Source organism: Taeniopygia guttata, chromosome 7 (assembly GCF_048771995.1).
Source record: "Taeniopygia guttata chromosome 7, bTaeGut7.mat, whole genome shotgun sequence".
Taxonomy (NCBI): Eukaryota; Metazoa; Chordata; class Aves; order Passeriformes; family Estrildidae; genus Taeniopygia; species Taeniopygia guttata.
The window spans coordinates 27330749-27351708 of record NC_133032.1 but is presented as its reverse complement, the minus strand read 5'-3'; the positions used below and the strand labels follow the sequence as shown (position 1 = coordinate 27351708).

The 20960-nt window shown below is 39.5% G+C and overlaps 1 protein-coding gene across 4 annotated transcripts in view; it reads right to left on the bottom strand.

Moving 5' to 3' along the window:
- The window catches only part of CALCRL (calcitonin receptor like receptor), a 63429-nt gene that overhangs the window by 7148 nt on the left and 35321 nt on the right, over positions 1-20960 (bottom strand). For 3 of the 4 annotated variants that reach the window (XM_002192301.7, XM_030277887.4, XM_072931604.1), the window contains exons 4-12: positions 20625-20735; positions 19599-19711; positions 17236-17327; positions 12069-12195; positions 10532-10685; positions 9294-9354; positions 9108-9174; positions 3442-3660; positions 3035-3076 (exon numbers count right to left, since the gene is read on the bottom strand). In XM_002192301.7, coding sequence (XP_002192337.6) covers positions 3035-3076; positions 3442-3660; positions 9108-9174; positions 9294-9354; positions 10532-10685; positions 12069-12195; positions 17236-17327; positions 19599-19711; positions 20625-20735 — 986 coding nt within the window. The remainder of the gene's footprint in view (positions 1-3034; positions 3077-3441; positions 3661-9107; positions 9175-9293; positions 9355-10531; positions 10686-12068; positions 12196-17235; positions 17328-19598; positions 19712-20624; positions 20736-20960) is intronic. The other variant, XM_072931605.1, reaches the window with a different exon arrangement.

The following is a 20960-nucleotide window of genomic DNA, read 5'->3' as shown; positions in this document are numbered from 1 at the left end:
AAATGAAGGGAAACAAAGCAAACAAACCCCACAAGGCTTACACAGATCATGTAGGTCATTATAACACCTGCTATTAAAATTTCAACAGGAATCTTCCTGCTGATTTATCAGAGATCTGGGACGAGCTTCTCCTCTGACCACAGCCTGTATGACCCCAAAAGCCACGCCGGGCCATCTGAAGCTGGCAAACTGACGTGTTGAGAGCATCTGAGCATCTTACTCTGTGGGCTGCTGGCCCATGAGCAGACAGAGCATCCAAGCTGAAGGGTTTGCACATCCACCCTGTCTGGAGGAGCTCTGTGACCAGCAGCTGCAGTGCCTGTAGAAACTGGATTTGACAGGCCATGCCTGGCTGCTCTGCTCAGCAAACTGGAGATGTTCCTTGGCTGCAGTCAGCAGCACATACCAGCTATTTTTCTTACATTTCTTAATTCATCTTCACTGAAGTTCTATGCTAGCAGATCACTTTCACTTTTTCGCCAGAAGTGTTTTGCTTGAACAGGATTTGGCTCCTGATATTTGGTGCAGAACACACTAAAATGTACAGCAAAAGGTTAAGACTTAGAAATAAATTAGTACTTTTAGCATTTTTTTAATTGCTAATACTCCGGCCTGCAGCTCCACTTGCTGGGGCCAGAACCTTTTAGGAGACAAAGGAAAGACATTTTTTCTGTGCTGACATTTTTCCTTACCTACATTCTCCCCTTGCATTTCCTTACTGATACAGTTCTTTATAAAGCACTAAGTCCTTTCTCGAGCAAGGTGTACTGAAAATAATTTTTAAAAAATATAGTGGTCACTGAAGCACTGAACCCAAAAGTGGTCTAAAGAGGATAAATTTCCACTCTCTAGAGAGCAAATACAGACCTGTATGTTTAACTAAGTCAAGGTTTATGGTCTAAAAATTGAACTCCTGGATTCATAAATGTTAAAATAAATACTCCTTTAAATATTATTCTGCCAGTAGATATTCAAGCAGCGATTCACTTATTAGCATTTGTATGAGTTGTGGGAGAGCTCATCTTTTACCCCTGATGAGCCCATGGTGAATTTAGAGGATGACTCAGGTTTGGTTTTTCTTACACAGCAGAAAAGGATATGTTAAAAAATATGAGTTTGTAACAATGAAATATTAACAGATATTGGAATAGATTTCAAAATCAATCATAATTTAAAATTAAAAGCAGACTTGGAAGAGGCACAAGGATAAAGACAGAACCAAGCAGTGGACAATACTGTTTCATAAAAACTGCAGAAATTTTCAGGCTTTCAACCCCTCCTCAATTTTCCACTGGAGCAGAACAAACTGATTTTTTCAAAACACCGGTTTTTAGGAGGCATTCTGAACTATACTATGGCATTGTGAAGGCATCCTGAGCTTTCTGCACTGTAGAAGGGAAAGAATGTGTGAAATGTCAATGCAGAGTGAGGGCAAGTGGTCAGATCCAACCCAGAACACCTAATGATCTTCATGCTTTGAAGTAAATGTATGAGCAGGGACTTGAACCTGCATCTACTCTACGGTGAAATCAGATCAAGGGCCCTGCCTCAGAACCACTGAACCCAGAGAATGCCCATCTTCATCTCTTCTGGCTCCCTGGCAAAGCACCAGTGAGACTGAGGTATTTGGGTGGGGGGACACACAACAAAGACTCACAAATAAACCTTCAAAGACCATGATAGTTTAATTGCAATTCTGTCAGCTTTGGACTTGGGAAGAGAAGGAAGGGCAATGTACACTAATGAATTCTAACATTAATGAAATATTTACCTTTGAGTAAAAATTACTGCCCAATAACACTATAGAAACACACTGGCACAATTTTAGAACATCTGATAAAAAATCCTAAGGGTTCAGTCTTAGGAAAACATCTGGTTACTCCCAAATTTCTGCTTACAGCCTATACTGTAACCACACTAAATGTAGAACAAATGAGCAAACAGACGTATAGGAATAAGTATAGCATTGAATTTATTCCTCTGCCAAAAGAGTTGGCAAATTGCCAGTTACTTTTTTGGTGGGGGTAGTTTTGTTTTGGGGTTGGTTGCTGGGTTTTTTTTTTGTTTTTTTTTTGCAATCAAGATGAACATTAACAATTTTAGATATATTTTTTTAGCCTTCCTACTGCTCTGATCTCTGACACTAAGTCTGTGGAAATGTACTCTCTACAGCCTGAGGCAAGAGTTTCTAGGTGAAAGTCACCCTGTGCACTCCAGGAACTTTGACCTAGCCAAGATAACAGCGAAGCTTGTTAGCTTCAAAAGGATCAATACTATCTATTGCTGAAACCAGGAATAATCCTCTAGTGTCAGAATAAGGTCTGTCCTTGGAACTGGCTGATCGTGGTACCTTACACATGTACTTGTGACCCACACAAATTCATGCCCCAGGTACACCAAGCTGTTAATGCCTGACTGTTGGAAAGGTTTTTTCGCTTCTGCTAAAAAACACTTTTCCAAATCTCAGCCTAAAATTTTCCCAGAGAGCCTCATGAAACAATCCCAGACTCATAGAAGGAGTTGGAAGAGACCTTAGTGACCATCTAATTCCAGCCCCCTGCCACGGGGTACAGCCACACCCCAGCCCAGCAATGTGTGTGCAGCGTGGTCTGATCCTGCTACTGAAGGACCAAGCAGTGAGTCTCCAGGATAACATCCTGTACAGCTTCCAACACAGACAAATAAACCTTCTGGATGCTGAACTGCTTTTCAGTGTTCTGATATTTATCTGGACTTTATATGATATTTATCTGGACTTCATAACAAAGTGACAACTCCCTTCAATTTCTTAATCAAGATGAATGTGTATAGCTCAGCACCTAAGAATCCGTCCTAACACACTTAATGGTGCCATGAATGACGGCATAGTCCTTTCCAAGCTCTGCTCTTGGCATCCTGATACTTTGCTTTCTTCTTTTAATTTAGACAAATTTAGACATAAAATTAAAAAAAAATTATCACCTCCTTAATTGCTGAAACAAAAACAGACAAAAAAGAAAAATTATTATAGATATAGTAAAAGTTGTTACTCTACCTCGCCATTGAAGAAGCAGAAAATTGTAGCCACCAGTAGACCCTGTAAAATAAAACCAAAGATTCTGCTTTTATTCATAGGCATATAGGCTACTTCAGGTGTGAGGTAATTAAAGGTTTCTGATAAAATTCAGATATAGATATCACAGAGAATGCAGGACAAATTTAAACATGATGAACTATTTATAAAAATAGACCACTAAAAATACAGGGCCAGCTTTCTGCCATGATGTTTCTTTCCTTTGAAAATTGGAAGGTGAGTAAATGAAGATCCAGCACATTGAGAAATCAAAGACTACTGGATGAAGATCTTTAAAAACTGCAATAATACGACCATTTCTCTTCTATTTGATTGCCATGCCAACTGCTGTGAGCTCAGGTGAGCCAGGGCTGCGTGCTGCTTCCCACCTGGTAGTGCATGAGGATGTGCATCACGTAGTCGTACACCTCCTCAGCAATCTGGCCCTCGGGTCGCCATGGGAACAGCACAAACTCGATGCCAAGCAGAGGGACAAGGATCAGGGTGGCTCTCACTGCTTTCATGTACAGGTTGGACTCAGCCTTGTGGGTGTCTTTCAGCTTGGTTATGAGAACGCGAACGATGTTCAGCAGGAAGAAAAGGTTCACCTGTCAGAAAAGGAAATGACACTCAGAAAGAGGTCTGAAAAATAATTCCACACACTGATTTGTGAGACTGGAAACCAGACAACAAAAATTCACACTGCTTGTACAATCACACTTTGATTATACAAGAGATATCAGATAAACATCTTTGAAAACGCCTTTAAGTAACAGATGTGGCTGTAACTTCCAAGTATCCACACCCATTCCTTGAACTCTCTAAGCAAAGTGGTAACAAGCCACACACCTTTCTCTCTGCTGCCAGTAACAGTGCATGGGTGAAGGATTGATTATTTTCAAGTTGGTCAAGAGAGAGGATGATGCTTTTCCCTCCTTGTATTTAAATATGGTTCCTCAAAAAGCTACTTTTAATTTTTCAAACATGAATTTGGTAAACTTATAGAGAAGAAAAGAATAATTAAAAAATGCTGCTACAAGGAACTGTATATTCTTCTAGACAAACAGCGGATTTGGCCAACAGTTGGATCTTGTATTCTTTCAGCAGAGCTGCCAATGGGGCCAGCACTGAGATGATGCTTTATGTCACTCCCTTGCGCTATTGAACGTGTTTATTTCCATAGTTACTAAGATTTTTTATTGGTTAGAAATGGTCAATCTGTGCTCCTTCAGTTTGACCAGGAAAAAAAATCTGAGACTGCCATTGTGAGCAAGAACAAAACTGATAGACTCACGCAGGTATGTGTATGGACACACACACACTCCCAGGGATGAGGAACCAGAGCAAGAGCAGCCCTAGGGATGATCCCACCCCACCCTCATCTCCTGTGCAGCCCCTGGTGGAAGCTGCAGGCAGATGAGACCATGGGAGCTCCATGCACAGAGACATGACAGAGGAGCTCTGGGGAGCTGCCACAGAAGGGACAGACACAGGCTCTGCTCCTATCTCTGCTTCCAGGGGATTGTCTGCCCTTGCCAACAACTAGAGACAAAAGGGGGGTAGGAAAAGAAGCTGGCAGACAGACAAATCCCTTCAAAAACACCTCAGAATTCCTGGTCTAGGAGGAGGCTCTGTCTTGCTGTAGCACAGGTGCAAGCAGGGGAAGCATTTCAGACCATGGGTGTCATTCTGTCTCCACAGCCCTGGCAGAATTCCTTCTGTCACTTCAGGCTTTCAGAATAAATAGCTGTGTGCTATTACAGCAACATGGCCCTTTACAGATATGTGATGTTATTTATATTCTACTTACATGCTATTTAAATCATGCTAACAGGAAGCTGTTTTACATAGGAAACTACTGCATGAAGTTCTCCTGGAAGCTCCAGCTACCTTTAAGCTTTGTTTAAACAGCCAAGGTCTTCTGATTCTTTCTCAAGGGATTTATTTAGATTTTATGTAGCCCACAATCCCTATCCAACTTCCTACATTTTGCGCAGACAATAAGTCCTTCCTCTATTTCTAAATTTAATCCTTCTCAAATCTGCTTGTTCAACATGAACATGTCTCAAACACTGAGTTTTCTATCCTCTCATGTTTTGGTAGCATGGCCAATTCCTATAAAACTGTCCTTAAGTGCTAACTGAAGATGAAAGTTGCAGCAGCCAGGCATAAATAGCAGCACCCAATGAACTGGTCCTTTTACAATATGCACAGAGTTTTACTATTTGTTTCACCCACCAAAACTAAAATGCAGAAAATTAAGCATGTAAAGAGTTTGTAAATAGAAAAAAGGGCAAAGAGAAAGCTGGAGGAAGCAAAGCAGAAGGCAGAGCTGAGTAGAACAGGATGAGTGTCAGTACAAGTATGTAGCACCAATTTTTGATGAATATCTCTTCTGTCAGAAAATAAGAGCGAGATTGGGATGAGCTGAATTTTTAATTAAAGTGATGAAAACAGGTCCCGGTTTTAAGTAAGGTGCTGAGTAGATTTTTACATTTAAGCAAAAGTAGGGCAGTGGAACTCCTTGCATGCACATTTTCATCAAACTGACTGTGATGGTTTGGAAAAGCCCAAAGGAACTCTGTTGTGCTATCTGCACAATGAACACAGAGTGATATAGCAACAGCCCCACAGTGACCTGAAAATTGAACAGGGCAACTGAGCAAAAATAGAAACAAAGGCAGAGAAGGCAATCCTAGACAAAAAAAAAAAAAAAAAAAAAAAAAAAAAAAAAAAAGTGTTGGTGCCTATACTGGAAACTCAGGAGCATTTAGGTTCTGGCTTGAGAATGGCAGTGAACTGAAGCTGAGTTCCTAAGTCAATAGGGGCTCCTGTTTTTGAATTAAACTCTCCTCACATCCGCGATATTTCTACTTTTCTCCATACTGAATCTGCACTAGGTAAGTATAGTAATTGTTGTAGGTTTAAATTCTGTTTCAATTCTTCCTTAGGATGATATAAACAGACCATTCTCACTTGAGGCACTCAGACATTTTTAGATATGAGTTGGTACCCACTGCCTGGCTTTTAATGCAGCTGCTCAGCTCCATATCTTAGCCTGCTTGGACACACCTGAGCATTCAACCTCTAAACTCCTAAGCCTGGCACCGAGTTCAGCTCAAAGTCAATAAACACAAGGAGACAAAAGACAAAGTGGGGAGCACCTGAACTTCCTTCTAGCACACCTTCACTCAGAACTTGCATCTGTAATGGTCTGTCAGACTGCAACACCAATACATAACATTATTACATGGAGAAAGGAATATCCCTGTGACAATATTTATATACACAATGGCATAGCCAGATAACCTAGTGGCATCCAAACAAACAAAGCTAGAAGAGCACTGGCACATCTGAAGTCTACATGGAAATCACTACTGCTTTCACGGAAGTGCAAGCCAATCCCTTTTCCCTTCCCCCCTCAATTTTGATCAATATTTGTCTAGCATGCAAACTAACATCACCCTCTACTGTCTCATTCCCCCTCTGTTTCTTTAATTGTGATTGCTTAGGCAGACAGCTGTAATTTAATGGTCAGTTGAAGACAATTCCAATCAAAGTGCAACCTGTGTCTGCTCCTGTTTCTTTGGCAGAAGAACTGACCACAGTTACGTAACAACAGGGACCATAAAAGCAGCGTTGTTTTTAACTTTATGTAATTGTAGGATTTTCAGTAGTGTACAAGAGTTAAATTCCCATTGGTTTGTGCCAATTCTCCCTGGCACCCACTTGACAGTCCCCTTCACGTTCTTTGAGATCTGCTCCTGCAAATAGAAACAGTGTCTTCCCCCTCATTATCTAATTTGCAGTTTAATGTTGGTGCTTAAATGTCTACTAAAGCAGGTCATGCTTAGTAAAGTGTGGAAATTGTATCTGGCAAGCAAGCTGCTAAAGCAAATGAGAGTTCTGTTCACAAAGCCTAAACACATGCATTTAATCTAACATCCTTAGCCCTGCCTTGTCTTTTCTGAATTGAAAAAAAAAAAAATCTTTTTTTTTTTTTTTTTTGCTTCTGGAAAGGAAAGCAACTCCTTTAAAGTACTTTCACATCACAGGCAATATGTACAGTTTAATCTGTTATTCCTGCACGATTTTCAAATAAATTTACTCATTGTACTGAGGCAAGAAAAATACAAGAGAAACACTTTTAGTTGGGTAATGAGAAATACAGGAATATCAGGTGAACAAAGTTGTAAATTGCCAAGAGGATGGACAAAGACCCTGCCCAGACCAACCCCACAGAGATGATTATTATGCCTCCAGTAAAATCAAAGAACATTCCCAATGGGGCCTTGAATAGAAGCAAGACTTGGTCATTTGGACAGATCCAGAGCATTCAAATCCCACAGGCATCTGGCCACTTTCAGTGTGATCTTGTGGAGGCCACTGCTTAGAGGAGAAAAAAATGACCTTACATCCTAAAATGAGGCCACTTCATAGAAGACAGCACAGTCTCATAGCTTTTACACAAATTTTTACATTGCTATTTAAAGCAAATTCTAATAAAAAATATCACTCAGCTTGAAAGAGCTTTACTTAAGTGACATATCTGTGAAGAGACACCAGAACAATGGAAACAACAACCCACCAGAAAAACCCCAATGCTTTTCTGTGAAAACAGGGTTTCATCTTCTGTGTAAAGCAGAGAGAATCAAAACTGAAAGGATTTACAACTGGGTTTAAGTTTACAGATAAGAGCACAGCAGATCCAAATATGAACAGATACAGCAGACCTGTCTGACAGGACAAGAGATTACCAGCAATAATTCACACCCCAAGGGTCACAGCTCTCCATAACTTCATGGGTATTGCTCTGGCTGCCCACACAGAGGGGCTCAGGTGTGTGTCATGGTATCATCACAGTCTTCAAAATTTAAGTTCACTAGTTAATTGCACTGTGAATGAAAAAGGGAGTCACGAGAATCCCAGGATTTATACAATGGTCTTCTGAGAGAATTCCCTATACACATAATGACCTCCAACTTAACAGAAGAATAAACAGAAATAATTTCCATAAAGTTAGGAAGAAATTTCCTTAAACGTTTTTATTCCTAATCAACTGCCTTTTGTGACCTGAAAAGCAGGGAGGAAAGTCAGCAGCCACAGACCCAGTAATTTGGCCAGATCAGCACGAGGTTTCTGCTACAATAAAACAAATGAATGGCATACACAGTCAGGGGCTAATCACATATGGAATACCTCTATGCTAATTATGTTCATTATGTAGATAGTAGTTTAAGTGCACACCTATTCCTATTTAGCAACAATCTACTGCCTTAATTTCATAGGGTAAATCCAGTCCTAGTGCAACTGACATACAAGATTGATTTTTATGCAGTAATGTTCCCAGTTACTCATCTAGAGTTTCATTTAGTAGTGAACACTGAATAGAGCTGGCACTGACTTGGGGTGTCAGATAGAACACTGTGCTCTAAGATTTCATGGGCACTCCAGAAACAGAAGAGCTGCAATACCCCAGTGGCCAAAGCAGACAGGGCTAAATTAGTATCATAACAGGGGTAGTCACAGGTACTGGCAGAACCATTTGCCCTGGTTCTCTCACAGTCACCTGCTGTGATTTCTCTCCATCCCATATTCCCACCCACAGTCAGTCCTGGCATCCAGACCCCCCCTCCCTGAACCTCAGACATTCTGGTGGCTGCTTGGCCACAGCACAGTGACACAGTGAGGCTTCTAGCAGGGCCCACCTGGCAATTAGTCAGGGCATGAGTGATATTCTCAGCTAAAGGAAGGATTTTAAACTCTCCTTCAGTACTCCATGTAAGGTTTAGTCCTTCCTTGTTGCTAGGATTTAAGTGGAATGATAATCAACACTGCACATCCTGAGTTTCTCAAAGGACCGGAGGCACAGATCCTTAATAAGGCCAAGACTTCTTGTACTTTGTGTGTCTGAGGCACCTGCTGGGTTAAGCAGCAGACTCACAAGGGACAGTGACCTCTAAATGTTAGCTTAAGGCTCTTACCTTTGTAAGCTCATCAAGAGCAGCCAGAAAAAAAAAAACCCAAGAAAAAATACTATTTGAAAAATGCTTACCAAGAGAGCAGCACAAATAGGGCCATGGATGATGTAAAGCAGATGAGTATCAGAGCTGATCCAACAACTGAAGAAAACAAACAGGAAAATTAAAAAAAAAAAACCCAAGGCATTTATTAGCTTTGATTTTTTTTTTTATCGTAAAGAAAATAAAAAAGTTTTGTAAAGCAAGCTGAAGCTACTTACTTGTCATTATAATATAAGCTTCTTGCAACAGCATGTATGCAGGCAGGGATCAGTGGAAAACCTGTGGAGAAAAAGCCAGTATTTTCTTCATTAGTCCTGCAGGAATCTTCTGTATTTTCACCTCACCCAAACTATATACCTGCAGAGAAAATAAACTAACACAAAACAATTTAAAATTTCTTTTCTTAGATTTCTTTCTGAGGGCTGTATGAAACGTTATTCTCACTGACTTGCCAAGAAGTCCACAGCAAGACACAGGAAAGGCAAAGCAACTTTTCACTTTTTAGAACATCACAAGTGATCTTCATTAACACAGATGCTGTTCAGGCTGCCATCTGCAGTAACAGCAAATAGGAAGGTAATAAAAAAATGGTGATTGCTTGCACGAGCACAGCTTTCACAGTGTGACCAGTGGTGAGCATGTTCTCACTGGTATGAGGAGAAAGCATCAACACCTTGCTGTGTTTAGAATAAACAACTTTAAAATTAGACTCAGGAAATCAAGCCAATTAAAAAGAATAAGCAAATTAGTCATCTGGGGCCCTTGACACTCTGGTGCTGCCTGACCTTCAGGAGCTGCTGAGCACCTGTGACCTTCCAGCCACGCCTCAGCTGTGCCTGCAGTGGGACAGTGACCCAGGTACCGAGTCACACTGAGCTGAGTGTGCCAATGCAGGGAGGCTGCCAGAGCCTTCCCTTTCACTTTGTGAATAAGCCCTTGTGCATTATCTGAAGTCAGCAGGCTTGGCTTGTTGGTTTTGATACCGATACTACTTGAGCTCTTCAGTTACAGCCATTCTGTGTTTGCTTAGTGAACAATACAGGTCAAATGGAAGTGCTGGAACAATAAATCCTCGGCCATCTCTAACTCACTTCTGAGCCTCCACCCTCAGCACGGCGAGACTTCTCTGAAAACAAACATTCATTCCTGAATAAACATCTCTGAGGTGAGGAACAATGAATAATTACTTCTTTAAGGTCTTTTTTATAATAAGAGACTATTTATTCTATACAAAGGAGGAATCACTTCCTGACTCCAGAGATGCATAATCTCCCTGTCGGCAGAGGTACACACAACTTCCTACATTAATATTTCTAAGCTTGTTAAAACACTACAGACAAAGAACTGGGGTGTGCCATGGTCACCCAAAGCTACAGCTCAGAAAGGCAAAGGTATGGATGTTCGAAGGAGGAAGAGGCTGCATCGACCTGAAAATACACAAGGTGAAATCACATACCCCAGCCAAGAAGGTAATACCACATCAAGTGCTGCTTCTCAGCAAAAACAGCCACCACAATCAGTGTGTGCAGGTAAATGCCTTCACACAGCATCCAAAAATAGTTGCAACCCATCAGGTACAGGTAGATGAACTGTGACACTTTGCAACTAACCTACAGGAAAAAAAAAAAAAAAAAGCAGAGTATAACATAAATTTTTAATTTACAGAAATCTCAGAGCTGTATTTGCAAAGTGGAACAAAACACCACTCGAAATAATGGTTATTCTGTTTTCCACTATAATTGCACATTTATTTACTTTTTAAAATAGAATTTTCATGATATTACAATCCCCTACTTTATGGTGACATAAAACTAATAACTGAGTCTGGATTTTTTATTATTCAAACACGAGGATCCTGAGATCCTCCAGTGTGACAGAATGCTGTTATGATATTTTGCATTATTGCAAACCTTGCCACATTTAACCACTCCAAATTCTTAAATTATCTAATAGTAACCCCACAAGAAATGTACTTTGATGTGGGTAATCCCCTCTCAGTTTTCCCCATCACAACACAGAACTACCTCAGAGAATAACTCATGTTTTTAAAATGCTTATAATACTTCCAGTTTTGACCTTCTCAGAACTGCACCCTAGGGACCAAGAGCTTGCAGCAGGTTCTGGAGGAGCCAGGAATTTGTTTGTATTTAGCTTCATTCAAAATATATTCTACAGTTCAAATGCTACAATGTAATTTATTGGGAAGTCTAAAATGTGAGGCTGTGAACAAGAAGCAACAACTAACTTGCAGATTTGATCACATTAAATCTTTTTTTCCCTCCTTCCAATATTGCTGCCTTTTTGATTGTTCCATTTCTGCCACTTGGCTTAAAACCCAATATTGTTTTACCATTTTCTGCTACCTAACTCACTTGATGATGAAGATTATTAGCAGCTATCTCAGGTATGTTTTCCAGCACATTGATGATTGCTTCTAAAGGAGAAAAGGAAATTATCTTTTTACTCGATTCGATTCAGCTTCTGGAGTTTTTAAGCAAACTTCTACAGAATTAAGATTTATCTTCCATGTCTAAATAACAATAAAGCCAGAGCTAGGGATTTTTTTATGTACTTAATCTCTAGAATATTGTGTTGCAAAAATAATTTATTCTTATTTTAACTGAAGATGGCCAAGTTAAAGCTGTAAGAAACTAGAAGACAGATCCAAAACACCTCGCAAAACCTTTTTTCCTGCCCTTCCTTGGTGAATTCAGCTGTCAGCCTCCCTGACACCATCCAGATTAGGCTTTCCTGCAGTTGTTTGGGGGCAAAAGCCATTCTGTGGAGCTGGAAGAAGGCGTTCAAGTAAGCTCAGTCTCACTTTTCCTATTTCACAGCCTGGCAAGTGCAGTGTCCCAGGCAGTGTGAGACATCTGCTGTGCTGTGTCCCACGCTGTACACAGCATTTCATCACTCTGCACTCCCACCTCTGCTGCAGCACTCGAGCCACGCACCCACCAACACACAGCGCTGCCAAACACGCTCCCACTTACTGGGTTCGTTGCAACCAATTCCTGGTTGTTGGCAACGGCTGTCAGTGAAATTATTGTTACAACAGAGTTGCAAACAAAAGAGAAAAACAGATTTTTATGCAGGGTAATCCTTTGGCAACTCAAGCTCCTGGAAAGAGAAACAAGAACAAATGAGTACATGGGAGTACAGCTATGTGTACTTGGGGACAACTCTGACACTTGGAAACGCTAGAGATCTTGATTTTACTAACAAGTCCTACATCAACCCTTTCTTCAGGTCCAGAGCAAATTTAATACAGCGAAAGGAAGAAAGCAAGTACATTTAGATCCAATATGCTTAACGTGAAGGACCTGCTTTGTAGTGGCCAGCTGAAAATTATTTAAATGCTGATAATCATTTTCAGAAGATTTACTTTTTTTTGGTTAGTACCTGAAGAATTTCCCAATTACCTATCAGACCTGTGCTTGATGAAGCTGTCTTACCCTGTTTCTATTTACCCAAACCTGTTCAGATCTTTTGAGGGTAATTCCTGTTACTCATATCCTTGTCATTTTCTTTCCTTCAGCCCAAAGCTAGAGAAATATCTAAATAAGCAAAATAATGCAAATCTTCCCGACTTTTGTGTATAACTAAGTTATAAACAATTTATAGGACATAATTATAAAATCCCTTAAGAACTGTATTTAATTGTGTTAATTTCCAAGGTTTGATTTTAATCTTGCAATTAAATTAAAGAGAGAATATATTTGGAAGGGCTAAAAAAAAAACAAAACAAACAGAAATTCAACTATATCACAGAATGTTGAACTTAGGTGCAGCAACTTTCTCTTTTTCTACCATTCTAGAGGAAACAGGAGTAACTTAGTGTAATCAAGGAGGAGGGACTGCTGCTCATTCAAGTTTTTCCAGTGAACTCCTGGGTTGCTTCAGAGGCAGCACTGAGTGAAGCCCCTGCTGCAGAGTGCCCACCCCTGCCTGTCTCCAGTTCATGGCCAGAGAGATGCAGTGCAGCTGGCTGAGACCTGGGAATGACTATATCTGGGGGAGAAAATCTACCACTCACACACATGCCGCTGAGAGAGATCAGAAACACTTTCAAAAAGGCAGCAGGTGACATGTCTAAACTGTCACCCAAGGGAAAAAAATAAATCAAGTTTTCTCTTCAAATAGCATGCCTGGAGGGAAAGGTAAAGGTAGGACATTGGTGATTCATTTTTAACTTGAGAGGATAGAAGGGAGACCTTTACATTTTTTCAGAGAAATGCAGACATGGAATCTTCACAAAGGCTGGAGCAGTATATATTGAAAACTGCTGACAGATGAAACAACAACCAAGGGGACTCAAATGAAAAAAAGAACAGCCCCATAAGCCTGGCCATGGGGCAGATCTTGGCTGCATCCCTTGCAGCTCTCAGAAGGGCGGTGTACAAAGCACCCACAGATGCCTGCACCGAGCTCACAGTACTCACTGTGCAAGCCCTGGCACTAAAAACAGGGTAAGGAAAAGGAACCCCCTCTAGAAACCAGTGCTGCCATTTAACAGGGACCTACAGGAAACTTTGGCTGCCACGTGTCATTTGGCTGAAGAAAACACAAAAGAAAAAGTCTCCAAAATATGGAAAACAGGGCTGCATTTGAATTTGAGGGAAAAATATATTCCATTAGGATCTTTAAGATTTTATTTGAGTCTTGTTTTAATGCCCCCAAAGGATAAAATTTTATTATTATAACATGCAGGGTCTTACATTCTTTGAAAATATATTTTTCTATGGGTTTTTTTCCCCTGTATGCTTTATATATGAAAAGAGAGACAATGCTAGATTCCAGCGAAGGGCTTTGTGTAAACAAGTCCTGAAAAACTCTGGAATTCTGTCTGCTTATTGTTAAGACTCAAGGCTCAGGCAAGGAAGAGCACGTACAGCTAATGGGGCCATCTCTCCGGGTCATCCCGCAGCTGTTCCTGTTGAATATTCAAACACACCCATCCCCACCCACCTCCACCCATGCATGAAAGGATTGAAAGGATCACCGGACAAGAAACAGAAAGCAAGACTGATGACATTTAAAAACTAAGACTGTTTTTGGTAATAAAAAGATTTTTCCTAAGCTTCCCCACCCTCTATCTTCTGTTATCCTTCCTATAGTTCTTTTTTCTGACTGTTTTTCTTAATGACATAATATCCTTTAATCACTTAATTCTCATGTTTATGATCTAAGTATATTTGAATGACCATCCCCTCAATTAAACTATATGCAGTAAAATAAAAACAGACTTCCTACTAAATTACTTATTTTCCTTCTTTTTTTTTTTTTCCTGACTCCTGTATATCTTGGGAATTAGGGAAAAATTAATTTCTCCAAAAGAAAAAAAGGGTGACATTTTCAAAAGCCCATAAGTGGGTTTGAGATCTCAGTTTTTAAGGCATTTCAATACTGCAAAACTCAACCAGTGAGATCCATGTAAGCACCTAATGGGAACTATCTGTTCAGATGACATTGAGTGATGTAGGTAGCTCTGTCTCCATAACAATCCAATTATCAGTGCTTTGTCCACTCTAACACAGTGCTGCTCTCCTCTGTGAATGCTGTCATGGGATTTGATGTGACACTTGATCAACAACTCCTTTTTTCAGGTGGGTTTGCTTGGTTTTTTTTGGTTTTGTTTTTTTTTTGGCTGCTTTGTTTTTTTGTTTGGAGGGGTGGGGGCATCTTTGAAACTGTAGCTGCCCTTTACCCTAAATCACTTTATCCTAAATTTGAAGTTTTCTCTTGCTTCACTTTTCATTCTTTATGAAAACCATACAGTTATTTTAACACTTGCATCACGTGCATGATCTCAAGCATGTAGCAATGAGAAAGCAGAGAACTGCACCAAGTTACTTTTATGCCTCACAGATGAGTTTTCAGAGACATTCAGAGTTCCAAGTTTATGACCAATTTCTGTTAAACCAAGAACTCCAATGCACTTGGGGAACACAAATCACAAACTGGACAAGTATTTCCAAGGAGAAAATTTTCTGGAGAAAAAACAAAAATTAAAATGCAAACACAAAATGCAGAAAAATCTTAGTCCTAAAAAATAATTCAAACCCCAAACAGTTGATATTTCCTTTGGGGAAAAGTTCTAGTCAAATCTAAAGGTATCAGGAATCCAGCAAATGTTGTCTGGAAACTGTCAGTTGACTTACAGATTAAATGTTTTGGAAATGACAAATTCAAAGACACCCCCCACAATAGAAAAAAAGAAGTCCACCTGTTAAAGCTATGAATAATTATCCAAGCCTTAGCTGATATATAATACATCCTGGTATTAATCTAGGTCCTTAAATACCCTTCTGCTACTAAAAATACTTTAGAGGAACTGTACATCCCAAGAGAACAGCTTGCAGAGGACTTTCTTTAGCTTCCTTTGAATTTTGTAATTTCCTTTTATATCCCAACATAACCACAATCTAGAAAATGTGGTTTGTGGGTCTGGATTCATTCCACGTGGTTCTCTGAGGAAGGATGATCCTGCTCCCAGAGAAGAAAATCCCTGGATGGTTAGACAAACATGACACAGGATGGCAGCACAGCAGATCACCTGCTTTTGCACTGAGTGCCACAAGCAACGATGAAATTACTTTGATTTTCTTATTATGGTATAGAAAAATCATGCTTGACTCTCTGTGAGCTTATAAAATAATATCTTACTCCAAATATTTTTTTTTTCCTGTGTTAAAGCATTTTTCCTGTCACATTAGGTATTTAGTCTGCTAAAATTTGCGATGTTTACTGCAACAGTACTGACCACTTTTATGCAAAATCAAAGTTCTTACAAGGACCCAGAGCCATTTTACACAATGAGTTTGTGGAAGGAAAGTGAATTTGAAAAGGAGAATCATTGTTTTTACAGATCATACAAAAATAAATTGATTGAAAAACAATTATATACATTTTCCTCATGAAACAGGATCAGAAAAAGCTGAAATGTCATCTTACATTTTCAAAGGAAAGGCTACAAAGTTGAAGACTCGTGTTTGTTGGAGATTTGCAGAAATGCTGTGGAAGCCTGGGGAAATAATACACAGCTAAAGTGGAAGCACTGCTTTCAGACATGTAACTAAAAAGAACTTTTTTTTTTTTTTTTCTTTAGTCAGCTATCAGCTGCCTCCACCTAATCAAAGCCCACAGCATGAGAAAAGCAGCATCCACTGGCAGGGTACCTGCTATTGCTATTTAAATGTCAGGAGGAAATGGAGTGAGGCAGCAGGGTAGAGGAGCAGGGGAGTGCGAGGAGCAGATGTGCAGTGCCAAGGAGAAGGTGTTTATGAAATGATTAAACCAGGCTGACAAGGGCAGCCCAGTCTGGGCACGGCAGCAGCTGGCACAGGGAACAACTTGTCTTTCTCAGCTCTGCCCATGTGGCCACACTCCTGGGTTCACCTTTCCACCAGGCCTCAGCAGCTTCTTAGAGCAAAAAGAAAAGAAAATGAGTCCTTCATAAGGAAGCAAAGTTCACCTAATATGAAGTAATGGGACTAATTTTAAAAGGCCTGTGTATTGTATTATATTATGAGCTGTTGGGAAAGTGGTCATACACTGCTCAAACTTCCTTTCAAGAAGGTGACATAACTTTTAGTCAGCAGATGACAAACCTGTCATACACAATACCATGAATCAAAAAATGGGATTGTTTTTCTATTGTAGCTCTTAGCCTTACTTCACTTACAGTTGTTAGATTTTGTGAGTACCACTTTGGAACGTTACTGTACCTATCAAATGTCACCACTATTTTGGTTTCCACTTGATCTTTAGTTCAGTTGATGCTTGGCATAACACAGGATCACAGAACATCCGGGCTTGGAAGAGACTCACCAGGATCATTGGGTCCAATTCCCAGCACCCATACTGTAATTTATCACTAAAGAAATCTAGCCATCACAAACCCAAAATGAACAAACATTTTCCCATTTCCTATTTTCAATATATTCTACAGGTTTTGGGTTGCAGGTTTTTGATTTTAGACTCCTGAGAAAAGAAACCTGCATTTTTGTTACAATATGAAGTCCAATGGCAAACCTATATACTTGCTTTCTTCACCTTCCTGCTCCATCTAATCTTATTTGGATGGCTGGTGCTCCAAAGCTCTAAAACCAGGATTAGGGAAACCACTGGGATTTGATGAAGGATTTTAAATATACTTACTTAAAATAAAAGAATATGCCAAGAGAAATCAGAAGTGATGCAATTGAAAGTCCGTGTCCAATGATGGCCAAGTAATACAAGTTCAGAGCAGTCTGCAACACAAAAGCAAAGCCAAGTGATTCAGACAGAGCTACTGCTGATAAATATTTATACCCCTCTTCTTGCAGGTAAAGTGACTATAATACTAATAAGGGAAACAAAACAAAACCATTTCAGGTAATGATGGAACAAGTCCAGAATCCTGCCGAACAGCATCCTACTAAAATCTCTCTCCATAGGAAACGCAGCAGATTAGCTTAAGCAAACACTAAAATTCACCTCTTACCAGTTAAAACACAAAGTTTCCAATATACAGTGCTATGTTTTTTTTCTGAGTATTTGTCTAAGTGTGCCTGTTTGAGTTCCTGTACTGGGTGCATTGCTGTCTGAGGCTTGATTCCTCTCTTAACACAGCTACTAAGTAAAGCATGGGCTTACTGTATGAATTTATGTAATTTTTTTTCTCCACAGATTTTTTTTCTCAGCATTTAAAGATACTTCCCTCAAAGTGAGCTATAATTAAGGTACTGGAAATTCAATTTTTATTGACAATTTCAGGAAGGGCATGAAAGAAAAATGATAATGACTCAAAAATAGTGAAGACTATTATGTAAAATAGTCATAATTATGCTTCAATATTGTGTTATGTTAAATGGAACTGGTGATTTAATATCTGGAATATGTTCATGTTATCATTAATTCTTGTAGCTAATATATTAATTAACTGATTAGTTTTATCAGAAAGTAACAAATCTTTGCTTTCAGTGAAGGAATCTGTCTTGCAAAAAACCTTTGCTGCATTAAATGTAAGGTTATCATTTGGCACACAAGGAAATGAAGATTTTCAGGTTGAACATTATACTCTCACAATAAAGCACAAGTATTTGGGTTCCATAGGGAGAGATAGAGCAAACATCCAAATGCTTACATACTGCAAACTCTGTGTGTCCCCTGAACTTATCATTCCAAGTTAGGGCAGAGTAATTGCAGCTTGCTACATATATTGACTTCTGAGATTAAAAAAAAAAGATAAAAAAGATTACAGGTAAAGCTTTAAGTAGGTTTTAAGATGACACAAAGGGAACTAGTTGTGTGCTAGAAATTTTCAAATTACAATTATTTTTTAAAATGAGATAGCTTCCTTAAAAAAAAAAAAAATCAATGCAATAGGTATAAATGGAACTTATTGTGAAATTTGGAAAGCGAAAAATTTGAAGGTGAGAAAAATCAAGCATTATCCCCAAAAGCTAAAATTTGATATGTATAAATGACAACAGGCATTCTGTGAGAGGTCCATATCCTGTTATCACCCCCTCACTCAGTGGCCAGCCTGGGCAGAGGTGCATTTTAAGGATCTAGAGTTTGCTCCACAATTTGGAACAGGCACCAAAGCATGGTACAGCAGGGAGTACTGCTGAGGGCAGCAGCAGTGAGAATTAACAATGCAGGAGAGCCCCAGACACTGCGAGTGCAGTGTCCCACCCACCCGCCAGGCACAGGGAGGAGACAACGCTGCTGAGCAGAGCAGCACACAAGTGCAGCAAGGCTTTCTTTGGAGCTCTTATTCCATACAACACCTTCAGGTTTGTGACAGAGTTGAAAAATGCTGGCAAAGCAGCCTGAGGGAAACGACCTCATTCCCATTGATCTGCTCCTTTCTGAATAGTATCCTCCATTCCCAGCCAAATATCAGCAAGAGCCAATGGATTATGGCAATTCTGCTAATAGAATTAAACTGCCGTGAGAAAAATCAAAGTCTCATGCTTTGAGAAAAAGCAATAATAAAGTGCCTTATCATCTGTAACCATCTTCTGCCCAATATGGTTTTTAGGTAAAGCATTCAAAAGCAATTTTTGCAGGCAGTTGGATACTATTAAAGGTCAGATTTCTTGACACAGTCTGCTACTACTGAGCCCTTCAACATGAGGTCTAAATTAATTTACATCCTGTCCTGGTCTGTGGTTTGTATTCCTGGTTCTTGAGAATTTACAGTCTCAATTTACTGTTTGTTCCCATGACTGAATGTTTCATAAACATAAGAAATATTAGTGGAGACCAAGCTGGGGAATGGGGCAAAATATGCAATTTTGCCCATTGTATCCTCACATATCACAAAGCAACTCTAAGAGGTCACTTAAGAGATTTTGTTTTTCTTTTCTAAATCTTTTAATGGATGGGCATGTTCAAGAAAAACTGAAGTCTGTAAAAAGAGCATCTATACATAGACCACATAAGTACAGAGCCTACTTTTGATATATAGAAACTTGTAAAGATTCTCAGGTCAGTTTCTTGACATGGGTCCCATGCACTCATTCCTCTCCTACCTTCACCTTTTCATGTGTATAGATATTGCACTGGGTGTAGTTTGTCCAGGTCCTGTTGCTTTCTGGGTGTCTGAACCAATTCCCATTTGGATCACAGATCTTCGTAACTTTTTCTGAATCAAAGTTGACAGAATGAAAAACAATAGAAGAAAAGTGAAAGAAAAACACAACAGTCAGCACTGAAATTCTCTTTCCTCACACCAAGTATTTAATAAAGATTGGCAAACAATTGACAGCTTTATAAATATGACTAGAGAGACTTTGCTTGTTACTATGAATTCTGAGAAACTCGAGGCCCTTGCTTTTGCTTGGCAAGGGCAACCGATGATGTGATTTTCCTTAAGAAAACAAATAGATCTTCCCTGTCCAATCCATTAAGTATCAAATGCATTGAACTAACTCTTAGGGAACTACCAGATGAAGTGACAAGAATATTTAAATGTCTTGCTTAACATCCAAGATGGAAACTGAAGCCTAACATCCTACCACTATAAATTAGCATTGGATAAGTAGGAAAACATAAATAGCAAAACTGCTTAAGAACCAAACTGGAAAATTGCTGGAAACACAATGATTTCCATCATCAAACAGAGGCATGACAAGACCCTGGGAAATACAAAGAAATCCATTACATTTTCTACATACTCACAAAGCTTAGCCCACAGAAACAGAAAATTATTCAAAGTGGGAGACACTCTTTGTCAACGTCAACTGTTAAATTAAGGTAAAGGAGTAAGTCATATTTCTGCTTGTCTGTCAGAAAAGCTGATCTTTAAGAGGAAAAAAGTGTGATCTAGTGTCAACTCCTGCTCCCGAATCTGCAGAATTCCTCAGGGACACATTTCAGAAAAGAAAATAAGTAACTTGTCAGTTTTCTATGTGATAAAAGGAAAATGCAAATAATGAGTCTTGAGTTTCTGAAATCCTGAAGCACTAATGACTTGAGTGAGGCAAACAAGAGACATTAAGCCCCCAGACTCTCATTTCAGTGAGAAATACTCTGATGTAGAATCAATGCACTCATACCTGATGGGTTGAAATCCTGAAAGTAGTCAGGACAACGCTGCACCGACACAGTTCCAGCAGCAACATCACTCCAGCACAACCAGCCATCCCAGGTCCTGTTGCAGTAAGGACCTGCAAACAAAGAGAGACCTGGGAATAAAACAACTCTTGCTTCAGAATAGTCTTTCAAAGGTATAATGTAGGACTGGGTAAGGTAGGTGTGCAGCAATGGGGAAAAAAGAGAAAAGATTTAGCAGTGGTCAATTAAAACTTCACTTAACAGAGACAGTTCCTTATACATACATTTCTTTGAACGCATTTCAAAATCTTTTCTCCTTCACCTTGGAATGGCCTACA